Raw genomic sequence first — 20,140 nt, forward strand, 5'->3', positions numbered from 1 at the left:
AATTCCTTGGTGAGCGTGGTGAAAATCTTGTTTGCACCATGGGCTATGAAGCGTTTCTGCAAATTGGGTTCCATTGCAAAAATGAGTACGTTTTTAATCGCACCCGCTTCCATACAGAAATCATTAAACTTGGTGATTTCAGCAGCTCTAGCCGTGGGACCTGGGTTTGCCGGGATGGGCTCTAATAGATATTTGAGCTTCCCGTCAGCAGCAGCAGCATTCCGTAATGCCGCCTCCCAGTCCGCGAAGTTTGATCCATCATTCTTGATCGAGTAGGCGATTCATCCGATTCATGAAGATCCGGCCAGGACTCACGGTCCAATGTGGCACTTGGCATTGGGTTATCAGTAGAACCAGCCATTTGTTGTTTAGCAGTTTAAAAGTCGTGATCTACACTGAAAAAGAAAGAAAAACAAAACGAAATAAGCAACTCATCGAGGTGATTTAAGTCTATTTTAAAATTCATTTTAACATGTAGACTCTCGCACTTGCATAATTGATCTCCCTCAAGAATGATACAAGTGATCCCAAGACTCAATTTCCGTAAATTGATAAGCCAACTGTTTAGCTAATTCTTCCGTAAGAACTCTCGGTCGATAGATTTCTGTAAATCCTATCTATAGTCCACCATGATCACAGGATCGTACGAGTGACCATAGTGTTGAGATAAAATAGGTCAATCGGTTCCAACTTACCCGACGTAGAAGGGGTCATATTATGCCTACCGACGAAGAAGGGACTCATTGGAGTTTGACCTATAAAGACCGTTCTCAATTTTGGTTTATACGAGGAAGATCCCATCAACTAAGTTTTAATTCATTTTAAGTGAACAAATAACTAGCGTCTGTCGTGAATGAATTAATTTAGATGATGGCTTTAAAACGTGTGACATGAGAATGTCAATGAAAACTAACTCGTGACCTCTATATGTGTCAGTTTTCATGCAATAAATAGGTGGTTTGGTTTTTAGGCGGAATATGATGCATATTATCGTTGCGAAAAAAAAAAAGAATGCAATACGTAAATAAAAATTTCCTAGTGTGGCCTATCCTAGTAAAAGAACATAATACAACTTTGGAATCCACCGTTGGACCCGAAAAACTTGTCTTGATGTTCCATCTTGATCCAAGTAGCGGGAGTGAGCATCCGGTCTCCATCTTTGGTCTTCTCAAAAATTAAATTTAAAATTACAAAATATAACCTATTTACATTCTAATTAAAAACTGTAATTACAAGTGAAAAATCCAAAACGGAGATACGAGATCTCAAAATACAACCAAGACCGTGTTCCATCATTACGGTAACACGTTCTACTAAGGCCACACTAAGTTACAACTGATTGTAAAAATAAATAAATACGTAATATAAAGCATTCACGGCATTCATAATTAACGATAAATAAAAAAAAAGCATCAACTAAAAACAAATTCATTCGTGACATAATTCCGTAATTATGTTAAATTTATCCAAACCACCTTTTAATGATTAAAATTCATGTGATAAAACCGCTTCTATCATTTAATTTTAATCCATTACAATCCGTTACTTTAAATACGCTTTAAAATAACTTAATGGTACGTGTGTGAACCGTTTCACAATCATAGCGAGTGTACAATATCCGTATAAAGTACATATTGTAGCCAAAAGAAAATTTAAAGCAAAAGGAATAAATTTTCAAAGCTGTCAAAACAGAAATCCCTCGATCCAGGGACACAGGTGCTCGATCGAAGAACAAAAGGGCTCGATCGACTGAACTGCAAGTCGATCGAGAGGTGTGCTAATCAGGAAGTACTCGATCGACAAAACTGGTAGTCGATCGAGGACTTATATCAGCAATACTGCTCGATCGAGTACGAGGACTTCTCGATCGAGCAGTGGGGTTTTAAAAGCAGGTCGATCGAGCAAAGCATGTGCTCGATCGAACGAAAACATCACAGAAAAGCTCTCGATCGACAGGAAAAAGGCTCGATCGAGAGGAAAACAAACTGAAACTTTTAAAACCCTCGCAAAAACAGTTTGAATCAGCAAAAACAATTGCAATTTTGATCTAAAAAGCATCAAAACAATTTTACAATTGACAAAACTTGACATGTTGCTATAATCTCCGTATAAAATAACAACATGTAAAAGAACAAATCGAAAAACAATCCAAGACAGCCGTGTAAAACAGCCGCACGGTTTTAACAAAAACGCAACATCCGTGTATACAAGGCACGGATTTCGAGACAAACATAACCGTTTCAAAATCGTTTTATGAAAAACACATAGAAAATTTACGTGGCCTCGCTCTGATACCACTTGTAGGGTTATATCCGTATAAGACCCTTTAAATTTAGGACTATAACGTAAATTTAACATGCGATTATCGTCATAAAACATAAATACAATAGAGAAACGATAAGGAACAAGAATTAACCTCGGGTCCTTTGATGCACGGCGTAAAAGAAGAAATCAACAGAGATTTCCTCCTAATTGTTGCACCCAAGACCGTCTGAGAAATGCCCTTGTGCTAGAAGGTGTTCTCTGATTGCCTTGCAATATAGAGAGAACTTGTTGTGAGGTTTTCGAGATGAGAGATCTAGGTTTCAGAGAGAAAATGTCTCCAAAACCCTAGTTTGTTTTTGCAAATGACAATTAGGTTAAACAAGAGGAGAAACTCACCTTTTGTTCTCCCTAATCTCGGTTTGGCCGAGTGGATCAAGGAGGAAATGGGCTTCCATTTTCTCTTTAAGTTTAACTCGTGGTCCGAGGCTAAAATGTATACGACGCGGTTTATTATAAATCGTCATCGGTTATCGGTTATTAAAACATCAACTAATAATACAGGTTAGTTGAAGTATTAATACATGTCCGACAAAGACGATATTGTATAATTATATTCAATATACATTAATCAAATATAAATCGCTTATATTTAATTTTACGAATTAACTGGTTAATCCGCCTTAGCCCATATAATTTAATCCGTATTAAATATAATATCTCAACATCACATTTTGACTAATTATTAGTCAAATAACTCAGACTAACTGGTTAGTCAATTTTTGGCATCTACATGACAGTATTTTCATACTGTCACATCTCTCAAACGTATCCTATAGGTGTGACTTTTAGGGACCAGTTGATCACCGCCATCTGTATGACAATAAGGTCAAACTTATCTAGCAAGCCAACCGTTATTGATAAACGTGGATCAACTGATAATAATACCAAAGTATGCCCTTTGATCCTTTTAGAGGTTTATAAGTCCTTGCACTAACTGTTAAGGACACCAACCCCAACAAATTTTAATAGAAAAAAGTGTAATTCTAACAACACCAACACGACTTTACTCGAAAAAAAAATGATATGTAACAAGACACCCAAAATCAAAACTAATGTCATACTAACAACCAAAATAAAAACACACCAACTCATGGACTCAAATGTAATAAAAACACACCAACTCATTAACACTCGTATAAAACAAAACAAAAAAAACAAAAAAAAAACACTCTTTATACAAAAACACTCTTTATACAAAAAACACTCTTTATACACTCTTTATCACTGCCAACCACCATAATCCCAAATTTTTTTTTTAAAAAAAATACAAAAATGGGAATAAGATAAGGCGGCAGCCTTGGTAGAGGAGGAGACCCAACCACCGCAGCCACCACTACCACAAGCAACAACCACACGCGCCTCACGAAACCCATTCAGATCTGGTGTTTTTGGTGTTGTTGCCGAGGATGTTGTTGGTGGTTGTTGATGGCGGTGTTGGAGGACCCAATAAATGTGGTTGGTGGTGTTGTGGTCGACATACATGGTGGTTGGTCATGGGTTGGCTAATGGTGGTTGTGGGGCCGCAGCGGAAATGAGGGAGGAGAGGAAGAGAAGGTGTCGGGTAGTGGGTCGTGGGTTGGCTAGTGGTGGTGTCGGGTCGTGGATTTGGTTTTTTAAGGTTGCTGGTGGTGGTGGTGATAGTGGTAGGTGGGTTAAGGTGCGGTGTTGTGAGAGGCGGCAGCAGGTGGTCATGGCAGTGGGTGTTGGTCAGGGAGGAAGAGAGGAGCGGTATCGGATTTGTGGGTGTTGATGGTGGTGGGTGGTGCGTGGTTTTGAGAAAAGGGGGGGAAATTTTTTGATTTTTTTGTGGGTATGCGGTGGTGGTGGTGGTGGGTTAGCGGCGGCGGGAAGGGAAACAGTGGCAGCGGGGTGGGAGGTGGTGTTTGCCGGTGGGTTGGGTTGGAGAGAAAAGGGGGGGAAATTTTTTTATTTTTTGGTTTTTGAATTTTTTTGGTTTCTGAGAGATGAGAGGTTTTTGAGATAAAATATGAGGGAATTGTGTAGATGAGAGATAAAGGTGGGAGGAAAATGTATATATATTGAATTAGTGATTAATTAGAATTAATTAGTATGGGTAGTGAGAGAGTGGTTTAAATAGCTTTAATCTCCTTTTTTCTTGTGTAAATCTCAGCCATCCTTTTCCCTCATCCAAGGGCTCTAAGGAGAACTCATGGACTCAAATGTAAGAGGTGGACTCACTTGATCTTTACACTATATATATATATATATATATATATATATATATATATATATATATATATATATATATAGAGGCAAGATCCGGTGAGTTTGACACTTTTCGTGAGTTTCCCCTACATATATATACAATTGACCTAATAAAACCAATTGCTCACAATCATACGACAAACAAACTAAATTGCTCTCCCCCTCTCTCTCTCTCTCTCTCCTCTCACCTCTTTACTCTATTACGTCAAAAAAATTGCACAAAATTTCTTCAAAATTGATCGATGAATTCATCGATTCTTCACTTTTTTTTTGAAAATTCCAGAAGTTTACACAAAATTCATTCACAATTTCGATTAATTCAATCGAAACTATCATTTTTTTCTTAATACTCAAATTTCTGAAAACCCTAACTCTTCAAATCAAAACGAAGGAATGAATATTTCTTACGATTTCATATTTAATACTCAAATAACTGTAGTATTTGAATCAAATAACAAATTCTTATGATTTATGTGTGTTTTTCCGTGATTAATAACATTAGTATTTCGATTAATTGTATATTTTTTGGTGATTTGCAGGTGGAATGATGTTGAACAGGGATGGTTGATGCTTAATGGAATAATTGAAGACGTGTAATAGAATAACTGGTGTTGTAGGATAGAATAATTACGTTACTGTAATAAAATAACATGTTTAGTGTAAATGATGTTCTCTGGTACATATAGTTATTTTAATGTAGAAACTTGGTTATTGTAATATAGAAGCATAGTTATTTTATAGTTAAGTCAGTTGTTTACTGAGAACAATGTTTTCTGGTATTGATAGTTATTGTAATGTAGAAAGCCAATTATTGTAATGAAGAACTCATGTTATTGTATTGAGCTGAAACTCAAATATAGCCAACTTTCTATCTTTTGTTTGTTTTCATCTTGTTTAATTGAGTAACTGACCATTTTCAATAGAATTACTGCAGTATTTGAATCAAATAACGAATTCTAATATGATTTATGTGTGTTTTTTGTAATCAAAACGAAGGTATGAATATCATTTATGATTTCATAGCTAACAATCGAATAACTTCAGTGACTTTCGTAGCTATTGGAATCAAATAACTTATGTGTTCTGATTCTACTCCGTTAGTATGCTTGTTTATCCTACCGTTGACATTTGATTGATGATTTATTATCATAATCCTGGAAAATTGTTTGTAATCTAGATTAGCACACCAACTGTTTGTTAAAATGTCTAGTTGACTTTAGAAACTCCGTTATTGTAATGAAGAAACGTGGTTATTTAATAGTTATTCAAATTCAGAACCTCAGTTATTGTAATGTACAAACTCGGTTATTGTAATGTACAAACTCAGTCATTGTAATGTAAAACTCTGATATATGTAATTATTGTAATGTAGAAACTCAGATATTGTCTTTGTATAAATGGTAATTATAGTTATTGTAATGTAGAAACTCAATTATTGTAATGAATAAATTGTGTTATTGTAAAACTCAAAAATATTCAAACATTCATATGCAGTTGTTGTAACATTACATCTCAATTATTGTATTACTTTAACTTGATTATTGTATTATTAAAACACGGTTATTGTATCGTCGAGTTACTTCTTGGATGTATATAATATATTCAATGAAATAATTCATTATTTTTGGTGATTTACGGGGTTGAATCACGTTGAACAACAGACAGGCGTTCAGTGGAATAATCGATGTATATATTTGGTCATTTAATAGTTAACCCTTGATTGTTTAGAAACTCCGTTATTGTAATGAAGAAACGTGGTTATTTAATAGTTATTCAAATTGAGAACCTCGATTATTGTAATGTACAAACTCGGTTATTGTAATGTACAAACTCGATTATTGTAATGTAAAACTCGATATATGTAATTATTGTAATGTAGAAACTCGATATATTATCTTTGTATAAATCAGGTAATTATAGTTATTGTAATGTAGAAACTCAATTATTATAATGAGTAAATTGTGTTATTGTAAAACTCAAAAATATTCAAACATTCATATGCAGTTGTTGTAACATTACATCTCAATTATTGTATTACTTTAACCCAGTTATTGTATTATTAAAACACCGTTATTGTATCGTCGAGTTAATATAGCCATTCCCGATTTGTTGAGCGTGCTTTAGAAGAAGAAGGCGAGGAAGATGAATAAGAAGTTGGATGATAAAAAGCGGAAGAAGATGAATTGCAATCTGAATTTGACATAAGCAACACTTTTTTACAACATAAAAATAGAGTAATTACATCAGCGTCGTATAATAATTTCCGTAAATTATTACAATAACCGTGACTGAACTTTACAATAACTGTGATTGAACTTTACAATAATCGGCCATGATTGAACTTGTGTACTTTGTCTCATACTTCATCCCTGAAGTTAAACATTAACAAGAAGTTGTCTTGATGGTGTCTTTTCCCCATTCATCCCAATGAGAACCATGTCTAGCTGATGAGGGTTGAACTAGCAAAAAGTGAAAGCTCGCTGAAAGAAATAAAAAAAAAGAAGGGCGTAAGTTGAAAATTACTATGCAAATCGAAATACAATAACGACCCATAAGTATTGAAATAACCATAAAAACACTCTAAAATAATTGGATCTTTTAGAGAAATAAAATCATATTTTGTCAGAATGAAGTAACTAAGCAAAATGAAATACAATAATCCAACTAATGCATTGAAATAACTGAAACAACACAATACAATAATCTGGTTATTTCGGAGAAATAATAATGTACCCAAAATACAATAATCGAGTTTGAATAATACAATAATTCGGTTAAAGCAATACAATAACTAACACCAGCAGACAAAGTTCGTGGTGGTAACACATCTAAATCAAAAACCCTAAAAATTATCAAAGATACAAAATAACACAATTGAATAAGAAAAAACTTATGAAACGACTTACAAACAACATGAAAATGCACAAGATCGTTTAGAATTCTCATATTAAACTCAAAACCTTATATATTATTGGGAAAATAATGAGAAAACAAGCAATTTAACAACAAAACATAAGTGCAGACGGACATACAACGAATCAACAAAAATGAAAAGGATATTAGATAAGAACGATAATGAAAACGCACCAATCAGATCTAGAAAACAAAATTAGTACTTACATATAGTAAAATTGAAGAGAAATACTAAGATGAAGCGAAAGCGACAACGAATCTCCTTAATTGATGACAAATTTGAACGAGGATCATGAAGATTGAGGATGAAGATTGAGTTTGTAGCCTGCAATTTGAAGAAATTTGATGAAGATTGAATTTGACACGATTGAACATGTCGTCGTTCTTTTTTTTTTTTTTTTTTTTTATTTTACGGCTTTTTAGGGGAAAAAGAGGAGAGAGAGTGATTTTTTCTAATAATGAGGGAGATTGAGAGAAAAGTGGGTTTTTATAGGTTGAGTAAGATTTAATCTTAGCCATCCATCTTAGATTAGATCAATGGTCCAGATTTAGAGGGGTAACTCACCAAAAAAACCAAACTCATATGATCCTACTTCTATATATATATATATATATATATATATATATATATATATATATATATATATATATATATATATATATATATATATATAGCTAGATAAATAGATTTAGGATCCGGTGAGAACGGTGAGAACGACTATCCACCCTTAGATTAAATAATATCCAAGGCCTAGATTAAATCATTAAACAACTCACTCAGAGTTAAACCCAAACTTCTTTCCATAATTCGTGCTATACCCTGCCCATCTCCGACCGGCAACTGTTACCTTCGTCGGCGTAACCCACCGGCGCAGTCAACTCCGTCAACGTAACTCGCCGGAGCAGTCAACCCCGTCGACGGTTATCAGCCACTTTTCACAGAGAAAGCAGATCATCGATTCCGTAATCACAAAAGGCTAGCTCGGAATCTCACTAATATCGTTGTCGGTGGAAACTCCGACGACCCCGCCGCTTGTACCTCGAATCTCCCTTTATGATGGTTTCACATCTATTTTAATGTATCTACACCAACTTTTGATGTACCTCACCACAATTATAATGTATCTAACATTTATACACAAAATTAGTTATTAGGTACATTGAAATTGAATTGAAATACATTTATATAGGAATCAGATACACTAACTTTGTTTAAATCAAATTGAGTTGTGGTGAATGAAATTTAAAGAAAAGAAGAACGTTTGAAGGCCTTGTACACTTACCCCTGCATTTATCCTCAACTCGACTCCTCGTTGACCGCTCCCACGCCGGCGAACTCCCCGGCGCACGCTATCCCAAGTCTTCGTCGACAATAAACCACAAAATCAGATCTTAAGCCGTTGTCGACATCAATAACATCTTGCATCTCAGACATGTCAAATTGTTGATAGGCAAGTGCGACCTGTTTTCTAATTGCGCCACCGAAACAACCGGCATAATATTAATCATTGGAGGAGGGATTTTGTAATACTACGATTTTATGAGCCTCTGGGTACTCTATCGAGTAGGCCTTACTCTGTCGAGTAAGGGTGTTTTGTTTTTTTTTAAATAGTTTCTGACCTGTAGGGTACTCTATCGAGTAGCCTTAGGTACTCGATAGAGTAGCGGGGTACTCTATCGAGTAGCCTTAGGTACTCGATAGAGTAGCCGGCACTCGATCGAGTACCTCAGCTACTCGATCGAGTAGCCGGTTTACGGGGTGATAATTTGTCGGGTTTTGTTAATAGTGCGATTTGGTATATAATTACTTCCGTCACTTTCTTTAAACACTTTTATAAACCTAATTGCTTTCAAAAGAGAAAACAAACTACGTTCTTCGCATCAGTCGCATTGTTGGCAAATCCCGGAGCTTGGAAGGTCGGATTTTATCTTTCTTTATACCTTTGTGATCCTTGCGTCGAGGGTAAGATCTACATACCAATTTTATAGTATTTCGTTAAGTTTCGTTAAACCCTAATTTTGGGATTGGGGGTTTTTGTTATGTTTCTTGATTGGTAGCAATTGCATGATTATATGTTAGGAGGAGGATTCGTAGGAGAGGAATTTTGATACAGCTGTTGAGACCGTCTGATTGTGTTGCTGTTCCAGGTAGGGTTTCCCTACTCAGTATTACTTACATAATGTGTGGTGATTGTGCTGTAATTAGTGTGATTGATTGATTCAGACGGTTGTGCTTATACATTGTTGATTGGTTCAGACGGTTGTTGATATTGTGATTGTGATTGTTTGCCTGTGGTTCTCGAGATGCGTTCTCGGCTGAGTGGAGTCACTTGCGGGAGTGGCTTCACGGCCTAGTTTCGCCCTTCGTGGAACCCGCCACGGAAGGGGATGTGCACATTAATGGGACAGGGTTATCGCTCGGTATGATGAGCGGGGCTTAGGTGGGAACGGGCTGCGGTCCCCCCTGGCGTGGCTGGTCCGGTGGACGTCGGTGACGGAGATGGAGTGGAGTGCCCGATTGTGTATGATTGCTTGAGGTGTGTTGGTTGTTATCTTGTTGATATATAACTTGTGTAAATAGTATTGACCCGTTTAAATGTTTTAAAGCTGTGGTGATCCATTCGGGGTGGTGAGCGATTATTGAGCGGTATGATATGACGCGTATGGGATAGTGGGATGAGTCTTCACGTGGCGTTAGAAGTCTTCCGTGTTGTGTCGACGATGTTTTATAGCTTTGATAGTTTTAGCTGTAGACCGTCTGAGAATCTTGTAATTCAGTTTTACAGTTTTGGTTTTGATCATGTAATCACATTAAACGTTATTTACTATTTAAATATGTTTCTTTATTGTCTTATGATTATCATTGCCTCGGGTGACCGAGATGGTAGCACTTCTATGCCTTAAGTGGTCCTGGTAAGGCACTTGAAGTATGGGGGTGTTACAGATTTGCAGGCGAAATGCCAGATACGGTGGCTGGAGTCGATCTAGATAGGAGATTAAGAGAACGGATTAAGTAAAGAGAATATGGTGGCTCGACGGCAATGTTGCCGGAGGGACGTGAGTGATCGGAAGCCTCTGCCGGAGGGATGTGGGTGATCGAAAGTCGTTGCCGGCGTCAATGTTCTGGTTTTCTTGGATGCTGAATAGATAGGAGACAAGAATATGGTACGGAGTTTATAATGACGGGAAGGAATAAAATGGTGTTGGTTGTTTAAATGAATTGTTGGGCGTTAATTAATATTGTTCTCACCGTTCTCACCGAGTGTTCGTTCTCACCCGATCCCACCTCTATATATATATATATATATATATGTATATATATATATATATATGTATATATATGTATATGTATATATATGTATATGTATACATATACATATGTATACATATACATATATATATACATATACATATATATATATATATATATATATATATATATATATATAGAATTAGGATCACGTGAGTCCACCCTAAATATTTGAGTCCGTGAGTCCAGTAACAATATCATAAATCATAGCAAACAATATCACGAGTAATAAGAAACAATATCATGTGTTATACTAAACACACACTCGCACCAATGACTCCATTCTCTTCTCTTTCTCACGCACAAAAGCTCCTACAACTTCGCTGCCACCGTGACTTTCGTCCCCTTGAGGTAGGTTCATATATCTAATTTCCCATCCTTGTGTATTTCGTACCTTCATGCCTCGTAGACTAAATAATACGATGTCGGATTTCAGTAAAATAATTAAAGATCATATGGTCATCATGGGCATTATAGGAGGTGTCTAGAGTGTAATATATGATGTTTTGGGACTGATTTTTAGCGTGAGTAAAGGGCTGGTCGAAGCGTTTTAGTACTGTTTTGGGTCGATTTTCGGCAATATTCGACATTGTTGTGCGTCTTCATTATAGCTCTGTTTGGTTTGAAAATTTCGAGACGTGTTAGCGTAGTTGTAAGGCATCTAATAATGGTTTATTACATTGAAACATCAAGTTTATGTTGGGTTTGTGTACTCTGTGTTGGGCACGTTTTGGAGTCGGGTCGTAAGTCGTTTATACTTATTTGTTGTTTGTTGGTGTAACGATGAGAATGCACTTGAGGATGATTGTAATGGATATTTAGAGTCGCTTTAATGTCGCCGTAGGGGTCATTTGGTTATAGGAGTTCGTGTACTCTATTTTTGGTCGTTATTGTGGGAGCTTATTTGTGGAGATGTGTGAGTTATAGTGTTGGTGGTCGTGCTTGTTAAGGTATCGTGGAAGGCGAGTTGTGCACTTAAAATATTCCCGCCTTTTTTTTCTTGGTTTTAATGCGAGTTTTTCGTGATATTGTTTTGTATAACCTGTGATATTGTTTTGTATGGCGTGTGATACTTTTGTTGGACTCACATGACTCAAAAAGATAGGTGGACTCCTTTAGGATCTTGTTCTCTCTCTCTCTCTCTCTCTCTCTCTCTCTCTCTCTCTCTCTCTCTCTCTCTCTCTCTCTATATATATATATATATATATATATATATATATATATATATATATATATATATATATATTGAAAGCCTTTGGTCTTTCATATAATCATATGGAGTTTTCAAATTAAAATGGTGAGTTTTGAAGTTAAAACTTTAAGATATTAAAATTATAAAATGCGGGAAGTTTAAGAAAATTAATTAAGCATAAATCAAAACGTATGGTTTTCAACTTAAAACACAAGATTTTCTATTTAAAAACACAAGTATTCAACTTTAAAAACTGGAACTTGAAGATCAAATATGAAAATAAGTTGTTGACGTCAAGGAGCCATTGGTAACGATTATCAGAATCTTAAACTCCGAGTTTTAATTGAGAGAGAAAGAGAGGCCGACGAAGGTGATGAGGACACGACTTTTTGTGGCCGTAGAGGAAGTGCTGGTGTTGGTGGTAGTGAGGACGTGGGCTGCAAGGGTCGGATCGGAGAAGTTGGCGTAGTGGTTTCAAAGAAGTGGTGGAAGTGGCTTGAAAGGGTAGTGAAGCTACCGTGGAAGTGTGGCCCTTTTGGGTCGTAATGTTTGCACCTTATAGACGTGTAGTCTAGTTAGGGTTTTGTTCTTAATTATGTCGCAGAATGATTTCAATGGCGTTTTTTCTCAGCTAAATCAGGTGGGATAACAATTTTTGCTGAAGCCCAAAATGATCATTCCAACAAAATTCTAATAGGTTCCAGGTTCGCTCAACCCCTAATAAACCGCAACTGCATTTGATGGATTTCGAGGGTGGGAGCCTTGCAGGATCACTAATCCTCTTGGACAATGAGAAATTCGAAAGTTTTGTGAATCAAATTTTGGCTCAACAACTATTTGCATGCATCATGCGATATTAGCCACGTACATAAGTCCAAAACCCCACCAGTACGATAACCCACCAAAGTCACCCTCGCTAATTCTGTCGTGATAAAACAACACTTGCATAAAGCAATCTCACAGAAGCAGATTGAGAAAGTAAAAGATCTCACAGAAGCAGCTACGATGTTACACATATGGGTTGATGATAAGTTTGACATAGTCCATCTAACCTTCAAGATTCAAACCCTTGACTTCTCAAGGAAACAGGCAAGTTGGTAAACAAAGTAACTCATTCAACTAACAGCTCACAAATCAACATCAACCTAATAAATCTAAGACCCTCACATGCATTACAGCTTAATTACAACCGGAAACCAACAAATACAAAACAGTCTTAACAGTTGGCCTTACAACTGCAAATTACACTCCGTAGTAAATACTCTCTCCATATACTCTCTTCAAGAACTTTGGATAATTTGAGAGATGGGACAGACGGAGGGAGTAAAAAATAATAATATTTGCCCGAGATTATAACATGACAAAAATTCAGTCTCAGGGGTCTTAGAACACATGAAAAAGTGTAATGCGCACACAATATACGTCCGAGAAAATTGTTAATATTACAAAACAGATGCACAATAGTAGTACAATATTCCTCCTCAACCCCATAACCCTAAAACATTCACAACTTTTTTTCTTTTTTACCTTGGGGATATAGTGTATTATCAATATAAGGAAAAGAAAAGGGACAAGAACATAATGGCTACAAACTTGAGTTGAGACGCTCAATTACATGGGATTGTAGTAATACCCACCTGGTGGCGGCATCATCCCGTTCACAGTAGGCATTCCGTAAGGCATCATTGGAGTAGTCATAGGTGTCATACCGGGGGGATAATATCCTGGACCGCCAATCTTTCCTAAAGTAGCTTGACCCTGCATTCCACCATTGGCATATTGTTGCCAAACCATCTGCTCTTGGACAAGTAACTGCTGTTTCTTCTCCAAGTCAGACATCTGCACATACGCAGGAGGAGGAACTGTCAATGACGCTGCAAAAGGATCTCCACCGACTGTCTGGACCGACCCGTCTGGGGCGGGAAGTGCTAACATGGGCGTTGTTGTCTTTCCCGGTAAGGCAACACTACTGGCACTTCCGCTCATCTGGGTAGCGGAAACATGTTGTCTAACTATCCCTTGATCATACATTCCATTCAGAAGTAAGGGATCAAAGCCACCACCTAAGGTTGCCTTCTGATTTGATAGGTGACTGGCGGTTTCCACCAAGGCTAGCTCCCAATCGGCTTTACCTGCTTCGGCCGCTGGAGTTTGCCACGCTGATGTCACCTCTTTCCCGTCTGAAGCGAATGTTTGCCATGACCCATTGGTGTTTCCACCAGGTCCATCAAACAAAGCTAAAGCAAACTTATTACCCTGAGAATCAGCAGTTTCTCCCTCCTCCCTAAGATCAACCAAATCCCCAGTTACCTCTGGTTTTGGCTCGGGTTCAGGTTCGGGCTCTGGTGGGAATGGAGTGAAAGTCTCAGGAGCGGGCAGAGCTTTTATTTCATTCATATCTTGGACAGGCTCCTCCTCTTTGATTGGTTCAGGTTCTGGCTTTTTCTCAGGGCTCTTTGGCCTCTTGGTTCTATCCCTCACAAACTCCTCTAAGGTCTCCAGTAGTTTATCAGTGATCCTCTGAACTTCAGGAAATTCAGATGACCTGGCAACGCCAGTGTCCTTACACCAATTGTAAAATGCCACGAGCTCATCTATCTGCTTTGCTGAACTAGCGTAAGCGTCAAAGGCCTTAACACAGTCAGCGTTCTCCATGTCGAAAAATTTGTCGAGTATAACAGCCAGAACCTCACATATATCTGCATATAGCTTAAAACTCTCCCTCACAATAGGGTATAATGCAATGAGTAGCATTCTGCAGTTCTTTGCCAATCCCGTGGGTCGGCAAGCCAAGAACCGATCCAAAAGCCTCTGCAAAAGAATCATCTTTGCAAATATTCTCTCGGCAGTCCACTCTCTAAAAGGAGTAACAGCCTTGTTCTCCTCCCGCCCGTTAGACTCCCCAACATCTCCAAACGATCTAGACCTCCTCATCCTGGGCTCTTCCCTAAAATCCCCGTATTCATTGTCAAACCGACTTGGTGGAGACCTAAACCGATCATCCCTTGACTCATACTTGACAATCTCGCCACCCTGGCCACTTCCACTGGCTCCGCCATTCTCCCTACCTCCCATCTTTCTATCAAACAACATGAGCTCCAACTTCTGATCCAAATACAAAGCGTAAGTCCTCACGAAAGCAGAATGATCCCACGAGTTGGAGTGGGCCTCATCCTTAAAATCCGACATATTCAACAACCTAGTCCCTCTCCTAGTTGCATACAACAATTCCTGCTGGAAAACCGGGTCAGCGTCATTCATCAACCTGTGGACCAACATCAATGCCTTCAAAGCCACGACCCAATCCCTCGTCTTCCCCAACCTTTTCGAAACTGATGTTATGCACGCATTGACATACATACGATTGTAAGAGGTAAATGTGATGATCCTCCGTATGTACTTCTCATCAGCAGGGTCATCATCATGACTAGTCGCCTTAACGATGGCCACCTCAAGCTCAGGGGCCATGTCACTCGATACCTTAGCGAGTCCAATACTCGTTTGATCCTTAATTTGACCCACTGTTTTCCTAATACTGGGCGCCATTTTCCTCAGTTCTCAGCCAAACTGAAATACTATTGCTCCCTTCAAAAAAAAAACAAATATACACCTTTGTAAATAAAAAGACAAACTCAATTAAGATCTGAACTTATTTCGCGTTATACTTCCTCCGTTCCATTGAATCGTATATAACGTCCAAAAAAAATGTACTCCGTATATAGCTTAATCGGAATGGAAGGAAGTATACATTAATTCATAAACGAGGTAGATCAGGTCGTGACAACGACGAGTAAGAGAATAAATCGAGTATGAATTGAATTGATTTTTCGGGGTTATAATACAAAGGGAAATAGGATTCAACCGGGACCTATAGTAATGTAGTATCGACTATAGTCCCTACAATTGTCGTCTGAACCACTAAGCTAAAACATTTCCGAAATTCGACAGAGTAACATTGGATATAGGGTTAATGTTAAAATGAAAATTTATAGGTGACGTGTTATAAATCATACATAACTCTTTAAGATAGTGTCGGTTGATACATATTATTTATGATCTGATGATAATAATTAATGAATTGAATAAAGTATAATCAACCAAATCCAATTGATCTTATTAAGTTGAATCACATTAACTAAAACATACAATACATTACAAGTATATACGTGAATTAAATTATAATCTCAGATTCCAAATTGAATTCAAATGATTCATCATAAATTAAACAGTCCATTAATTTTCCCAAAATATTCACATGAAATACATACATGGTAATTAATTTCGAATCTAGAAAAATAAATTCACAAGAAATTGTAAAAAAAGGAGGTGTAGAGTGAAATAAAACATACGGAAGGATAAAAAAAAGAGGGGATCTGGCAAAACGACGTCGGATCCGTAGATTAAAAAGGAGAAAAATAGAGGGTAGGATGAGATCGCAGCTGGATCCAAGGGTGTACGAGAACTTGTTTCTTCTCTAAATTCTCTCCGAAATAGAAGCAGAAAGGGAGGGGGGGGAATGAATGTAAAAATGAAGAATAGAGATGGGGATTTGAGTCCGGAAAAGATGGAGTTGAAATTATTAGAGAAATAAGAAGAGGGAGAAACGAAAATGGGTGGAAATGGAAAGAAATGAAATGGAGAGAAAAAAGGGGGTGAAATGTTGTAGAAGAGGAAAGAGAATAATGAAGAGTACTTGTATTATCATACGAGTATTAATTAATTAATAAAATGTGAGATACACATAAAAAGGAGAGCGGTCTTAGAATTTTTATTTTTATTTTACTTCTTAATTTTTTCTTGGGTTATTTCATATGAATAATTAAAACTATGTCTATCCTTCTCATATTAATTCATATTTAAGTTTAACTGAGAAAAATTCGAACTTTCGCATTATTTATCTTACATTGCACCATAAAAAGGGCTACCAGTTTAACCAATTCATTTCAAATCTTTTCGGTTCTTAGAGTTATGTTTTATCAGGTTATTTTCGGGTTTGGTGGTTTTGGATTTGGTCACTTTCGGGTCCGGTCAGTTACGGGTCATGTTCGTGTTGGGTCAGGTCAATTCGGGCTTTAGGGTCACATTCGGGTGATAATTCGGGTCATTTTCAGGTATCGAGTCAGCCTTTTCGGGTCAAGTTGATTGGGTCGGGTTGCTTTTGTCAGGTCTAGTCTCGAGTCTATTGGATCATTTCGGGTCATACGGTTCTCAAAACCGTATCGGAAATCAGTTTAATTTCAAAATCTCAATTTTGAGTATCCTTATCCGATATCGATTTTCCGTATATCTGGTTTTTCCGTATATCCGTAAATACGGTATCCAGTTTTCAGTTCAATTTATGTTATTTTATGTCTTATTTTTTTATTGGTGATTTTATTTCCATTTTGGTCACTTTCGGGTCCGATCAGTTACCACCAACGATTATCAACCATCACAAATAAGGTTGGATGCATCACGATATGTCAATATGCTCATCTCATAGTGATTATGCAAAACTCTTACTAATTTACCTTTTTCTCGTGCATCATGAATACCAATTGACCATATAATACAATACGATCCCAACAACATAAAAGACTCACCAAAATCCTCCACATTCCATGTGATACAAATCCGACTTAATTTATGCAAATGATGTAAAAGACATGTGAATATACACACACATATTATTAATACCGTGTAGGATTAACCTATCTTTTCGTATTCTTCATGACCTACTCGAGTTCCATACGACTCCGTCTCGCAAAAACCGTCTTATCCCTAAACAAATCATGGAATACCATCACCACTACATCCTACACTAATATACAATGTAAATCCCTTATTATTACCCACTAATTACTCATATTACTTTTACTAATTACTAGCTAATTAACCCAAATGAAAACTCCCAAAAGTTAGGGTTTACTACTAAAATAAGAAGGCTAGATCTTGACTTACAATGGTGGAAAGGATGAGAAAAGGATGAACAATCCCCTAGAGCAAGCTGGAATTCATGGAGGAAGAGGTTTATGGGGTTTTAGAGATAAGGGAGAGGATTTGGAGTGAGAAAGGATAATGATACGTGCATTTTATATAGTCCTTTTTAGCCTTTTTATGCACGTATTTCTATGCTATTATCGTAGTTTTATGCTACGAAATGCCCCGAATATGCTACTTTGGTTTGTTTTGTTCTATTTGCAAGAATGGACCAGAAAGTAGTGAAATCGAGCCTTTTACCGTCCGTTTAGCATGCATTTGGAGGAAGAGTGAATTTGGAGCGGGAATGTAGCTATTTTGAGATGCGCAAAGAAGAAAGATAACTAGACGAGCAAAGGAAGAACTTCAAATTGCTAGTGCCTACTTTTAAGAGCCATATCTTGAGTTCTACAACTGATTTTCAGGTGATTCCAATTGGAAATGAAAGCTTGTCCTCTTAGCTTTCCAACGCCATGGGAATCGTCCTGTTTTCCCAAGTAACGAAGAAATGACAGTCGTTTGAAGTTCAGTGCGCGAAGCAAGAATTGTGCGCTGGAAAGTACTCGATCGAGTACAATTATGTTCGATCGAGTCCTTTTTCTACTCGATCGAGTAGTTTCATTTTCTATTTGATCGAGTGATTTAAGCTTTATTTTACTCGATCGAGTAGTTTAAAAGGGCTCGATCGAGTGGTTTCTATTGGGCTCAGGCCTTTTTAGCTTCAATCTGTCATTAGGTTAAATAAAAGTTCTATTTTCTTATAAATAGGAAGAGGGACGTCATTTGTAACTCTCTTCCCTATCTCATACACTACTTTACAATACTTTTTCCCTGTTACTTTTCTACTGTTATCTGCTTTCCGGATTTTACTCTGTAATTCTCCTTTCTCTTTTCTTCTCTTTATTTAATGTTTATTCTTTTACCATTTGCTCTTCCCTTTATTATGTCTAGCTAATTTCTCTGCTAGGATTAGGTGATTCGATGGAATGTTGTTAATTGCTAATTAGGTTTATATATTTGTCGTTGTTGTTTTAGTCTATGTTGTTAATCACTGCTATAATTGTATCCTGCTAGTTGAGTCGACGCAATTAGCTTATTTAACTTTGGTAAGCCTTGATCTAGACCGGAAGGTTGGAAGGGGTGAGACCTGCAGTGAGCAATAGGATGCTTTAGTGAGGGCGGAAGTTAAGCTAATAGCATTTTAGGGTGAATTGAGACCGGAAGGAGATATTCGTTGCCCCTTAGACTGACACATTGACTAATCTGTGACCTTAACTGCAATTATTTAACGTTCATTGATGAACCGACATCCTAGTTCCCTCTTTCTTCTGTTAATTTCTCTTATTCATTTTTCTCTTGCCTTAATCTTATTAGTTTAGTTCAAATACTTAAAACCCCCATCTTGTGACGTAGACAGACCGAATAGACAAGTAGATAGTGACCGCCTCCCTGTGGAGATCGACCCTACTTACCGCTGACTTTTGTTAGTAGTAGCTAGGTATTTATTTTTGGTACTTAAACGACAGGTATCAAATTTTGGCGCCGTTGCCGGAGAGACAACTATTTATTTACTTGTTTAATATTTGTCTGTCTTTAGCATCTAGGGATTTATCCCTTGAGGCTGTTCTCATCTTTTTCTTTAGTGCTGTTTTGATAGGTCCTACAGGTCCTACCTAGACAGTTCTAGGTAAAAGATCGTCAAAGGGAAGGCTTGAATACCTTTGACCCGTCACCTATGTTCCATTATATAGCGCAACAGGTGATTTACTGCGGGAGATGTGGTGATGCTGGGCATAATGCAGCTGAGAACGACGAGGTCTATGCGTTTAAGAAGCGTAGACGAGCTAGTCAACCTTCTGTAGTTGTGCCGCCACATCCATCCTATCAGCGAGGCTATCAAAAGCCTCCATTTATCTGGCCACCGCAACAACAAGCTCCTCCTCTTGATAGACAGAAAGAAGAGATTGCGGAGCTGAAATCTTTGATGAAGGCACTTGCACTCAAAAGGCAAGAATATGATAGACAAGTTTGTGCGCAAATTGATAAGATCGAGTCTGACATAGCTCAGCTAGCTGCTGAGTCGAAAATTAGGCAACTAGAGGAAGCATGCGTTACCTACGCAGAGAGCGGTTTTTCCCATGAAGAACCCGTGCTGCTTAATGCTGATGACTAGGATTGCGAAGTTCTATCAGTTAGTGATGCTTCAGACAAAGATT

General features: G+C 37.4%; 1 protein-coding gene across 1 annotated transcript; it reads right to left on the reverse strand.

Moving 5' to 3' along the window:
* Positions 1-13,324: 13,324 nt before the first annotated feature.
* On the reverse strand, positions 13,325-16,673 carry LOC141600278 (putative clathrin assembly protein At4g32285). The gene is made up of 2 exons (XM_074420474.1): positions 16,316-16,673; positions 13,325-15,551 (listed from the first exon to the last, which is right to left on the reverse strand). Exon 2 carries the CDS (start codon positions 15,510-15,512, stop codon positions 13,578-13,580), a length of 1,935 nt encoding a protein of 644 aa, XP_074276575.1. The 5' UTR covers positions 15,513-15,551; positions 16,316-16,673; the 3' UTR covers positions 13,325-13,577.
* Between the last annotated feature and the right edge of the window lie 3,467 nt (positions 16,674-20,140).

The sequence above is a fragment of the Silene latifolia genome, chromosome 9 (assembly GCF_048544455.1).
Source record: "Silene latifolia isolate original U9 population chromosome 9, ASM4854445v1, whole genome shotgun sequence".
Taxonomy (NCBI): Eukaryota; Viridiplantae; Streptophyta; class Magnoliopsida; order Caryophyllales; family Caryophyllaceae; genus Silene; species Silene latifolia.